The 3,304-nt window shown below is 50.1% G+C and overlaps 1 protein-coding gene across 1 annotated transcript in view; it reads left to right on the top strand.

Moving 5' to 3' along the window:
• The first annotated feature begins 6 nt into the window (after positions 1–6).
• GPM6A (glycoprotein M6A) overlaps positions 7–3,304 on the top strand; it is a 244,914-nt gene continuing 241,616 nt past the window's right edge. Inside the window, exon 1 of the mRNA XM_012724904.1 lies at positions 7–96. Coding sequence (XP_012580358.1) covers positions 93–96 — 4 coding nt within the window. The 5' untranslated portion in view covers positions 7–92. The remainder of the gene's footprint in view (positions 97–3,304) is intronic.

Here is a 3,304-nt window from a genome sequence, read left to right as displayed (position 1 = left end):
GCGCGGAGCTCGGGAGCAGCTTGCAGAACTCGCCGCCGCGCCGCGCTCGTCCCCCGCGCTCCTCGGCGCACACAGGGAGTCGGCCCTCGGCCATGGGTGAGTCGCGGCGCCCGCCGTGGGGTCGCTCCCCGGGAGGCGTCGGCCTCCGGGCTTTGCGGCGGACCGCAGTGTTCGCGGGCTGGTGCAGCCCTCCCCGCCTCAGCTTCGCGCCCGCCGGCCGGGGCGGTCTCTAGACTTTTCCGAGGGGCGAGCTGGTGGGGACGGGGTGGCGTCGGGGGCCGTTTACGAGGGGCCAGGAATTGGGGGCAGCGCCGGACTGCTATCCGCGCCGGGCGCTGGGACCCTGGTCGGGGCGCGGGGGTGTCGCCGCGCTTGGGGTAGCGTTTGTGTAGTAAAGAAAGACGGGGAGAGACGCTGGGGTTGGGAGTAGGGAGAGGGGTACGGGGAGATCGCTTTTCTGAGGGTCCTTTGGGGAGCAAGTGGACATGGGGCAGAACAGGAAACTTGGTGAAACTTCCAGCTCGTGCAGTTGGAGTCGGAGAAGGGGCTGGGGCGCGTGAGATGGGGTTCAGGTGCAGCCCCGGTCTCCGCCCAGGTCCGCCGGGGCCAGAGGTTTGCAGAGTCTCCCCAAGGCGCGCCGGGCGGACGGGCCTCAGGTCGCGGCGCCGTGGAGTTGGGCAAGCTGAGCGCTGTTGAAGTTTCTAGAGCGTCTGCTTCTTTGCACGGGAGCGCGGCCGCTCGGAACCGTCCCAGGAATGTGGTTGGGTGGGGTGGAGGGTGTGAGATAGTCCTTCAAGACGGAGCCCCGGGAGGTGGGGCCCCAGGGGAAGAGTGGGCGAGCTGGGGAGGCCCGGGAGAGAGACCGCGCGTCCTTGCAGCTTGGGGTGCTGCTTCCCGGGGGACCGGCCAGCGCTGCCTTCGCGGGCACTGAGTAGCGAGCCAGCAGCGGCCGTGTTGCTATTCAGGGCCAGTGCACGCCTTTCTGCAGGCCAAGTCCGTCCCGCCCCTCCCCCGCGCCTCCCCGCGTCCTTTGTTGCGAGGGATTTCTTCCAGAGTGCAGGAGGCCTGTGGGATTGACGTGCCGGTTGAAATCCCCCAATTCCCACAGGCTCAAGGGTTAGGGGATGCCTTGACTGCTAATCGGTGAAGTTTATAGACACAGGCCAACTCGGAGGAAAGAAAAGAGAAGGCTGAGGACATTTTTGCCTATGAATGTTAGCTGTGATGGAGACATTCAGGGTCTCTTCGAGTTTGACCCCACTGAGGAGTCTTGGAAAGACCCATTTTTAGGGCTTTTGAATAAAACTGTTGTAACTAATCTCCAGGATGGGCTGCCTTCAAATGTTTTCGAAAAGAGCAGGAATATTTTCAAGCTAATCAGGCAAGATAAAACACTTTCCCAAGAGAGGCAGATTGTATTTCAGGCTCCGTTGGGCGTATAAACTCTTGTTAGAGTAACGTATGGGGGGTGTTTGTGGGGGGAAGTGATTATAAATGGAAGCTAAAATATTGAGTTGATGTAGAATATTTGTTACTCTATTGAAAGCATTACCCGCTATTAGAAATGATGACATGGTTTACTTTACACTTGAGCAGACTGCAGATGCTAAGAAGATACCATAATTTTGAAGTTTATCATGCCTGCAACTTGGATTTTCGAACTATAATGAAAATAGCTACCTCTGTATTTTACTTGGCTGTTCTTGACTCCAAGTGATAGAAAGTGATGGAGGCATCCTGGTGATTCCAAGGGGGTGAGCTTAATACCTGAGCTCTTAGGCTCCTCTGGGCTTGTGGGTTCTTGTTGTGGGCTCTCTTTCTGATTTGCAAAGCTACAGATCCCTTAACCTTTGTCTCTTTTTCTGTCAGGAGTGGATTATCTCCCTGTTTCCTAGTGTAACTGAGATCAACAAAAACTTGTGTAGGAATCCAGGACAAAGTAGATACAGGGAGCCAGGAAGAGCCCAGAGTTGAGGCTAGTAAGGAAGAAGCAAGTAGTGTTGGAGAGGGAGAGCCAGAAGCCAGAACAGGGACACAGGAGGGGTCACAGAGCAGATGGGTCAAGTGAGAGCGAGATGGAAGGAAATCTGAGCAGCAACTGGAGCGCAAACACTTGGTCACTTACGGTCATTTTCCTCCTTTTTAACTTACCCTCAGAAAACACAGAACTTCATTACTTAGAACTGCTTTTATTTAGTGTTAGCGAGGAGTGGAGTTTTTTTTGTGGGAGTCCAAGTTGCCAGAACGAGGGAGCACAGTGGAAACAGTGCAGAGAATATGTGACATGCCAGCAAGCTGAATTCACTTTTTCTGGCATCGTGACAACTGAGCTTTATTGTTTAAAGAAAGAAGAGGGTGCTATGGCAGGTGACTATAGCAATCATTTCTTGTCTGTCTCAGAAGAAGAAATACATGCTCTAGCATGGTAGAGGAATGAGGGTAATTGGTTAATCAAATATACTGAATAATTTATAGTTATCATATCTATAATGCACAAGGCTAAAATAAAGTTATTTGCAAAGTAGGCAAATTGAGATTTTGGCATCTCTGGCTTCCTCTATTTCTTTTCTTTCCTTAGTGATGCCTTCAGCTTGTCTAGGTATTTAACAGGGATGTTCCTCTGCCCACAAATGTTGCCATCTAGAAAGATCATGATGAAATATTTCCTACCGAAAAATGCATGACGAATTCTTTTTTAAGTATGTTGATATTTGAACATCAAGATTAACTTTAATAGCATGCCATTTTTCTACTTATCAAAGTTCAAGTTCCAGTGCTGAGGTAGGTCGGGAATAGTTTTCATTTCTCCCCTAATCACATCACTTTTCTACTTGACAGTGGTGGATGCTTTATGAATATACACTGTGAGACCATTAGCCTTTGTTTATTTTAAAAATGAGCCTGAATGCTCTTTTTAGTTCCATAGATATTTTATGGAAAGTTTCATGGAGGGTGTGATAATGAACATGATTTGGAGGAATGCAAAGGATTTGGGAAGGAAAGAGTTGTTTTAGTTAGAATAATGACCCTCTCAAAGTAGGAAGGTGAATTTAGGAGCGCAATCAAACAGGATGGGATTTGATTCTGGGGAGACTTCAAAAGCAGCCAGAGGAAATTAGAATTTACACAATAGGAAATGGAACATCATGGAAGGTTTTTGAGTAGGGAAGAATTGCAATAAAATTCGTCTTTGAGGAGGATTAATTAAGTGGCATTTAAAAAACAGAAAATTGGGGGCCCTCCCTGGTGGCACAGTGGGCTAAAGCACAGCACTAAGAAGCTAAAGCCACTTCCGCATGAGTTC

This window comes from Condylura cristata, unplaced genomic scaffold, assembly GCF_000260355.1.
Source record: "Condylura cristata isolate star-nosed mole 26May11 unplaced genomic scaffold, ConCri1.0 scaffold00014, whole genome shotgun sequence".
In the NCBI taxonomy this organism is placed as follows: domain Eukaryota; kingdom Metazoa; phylum Chordata; class Mammalia; order Eulipotyphla; family Talpidae; genus Condylura; species Condylura cristata.
The sequence above is the reverse complement of the archived record's forward strand: the minus strand, read 5'-3'. Positions and strand labels throughout refer to the sequence as shown.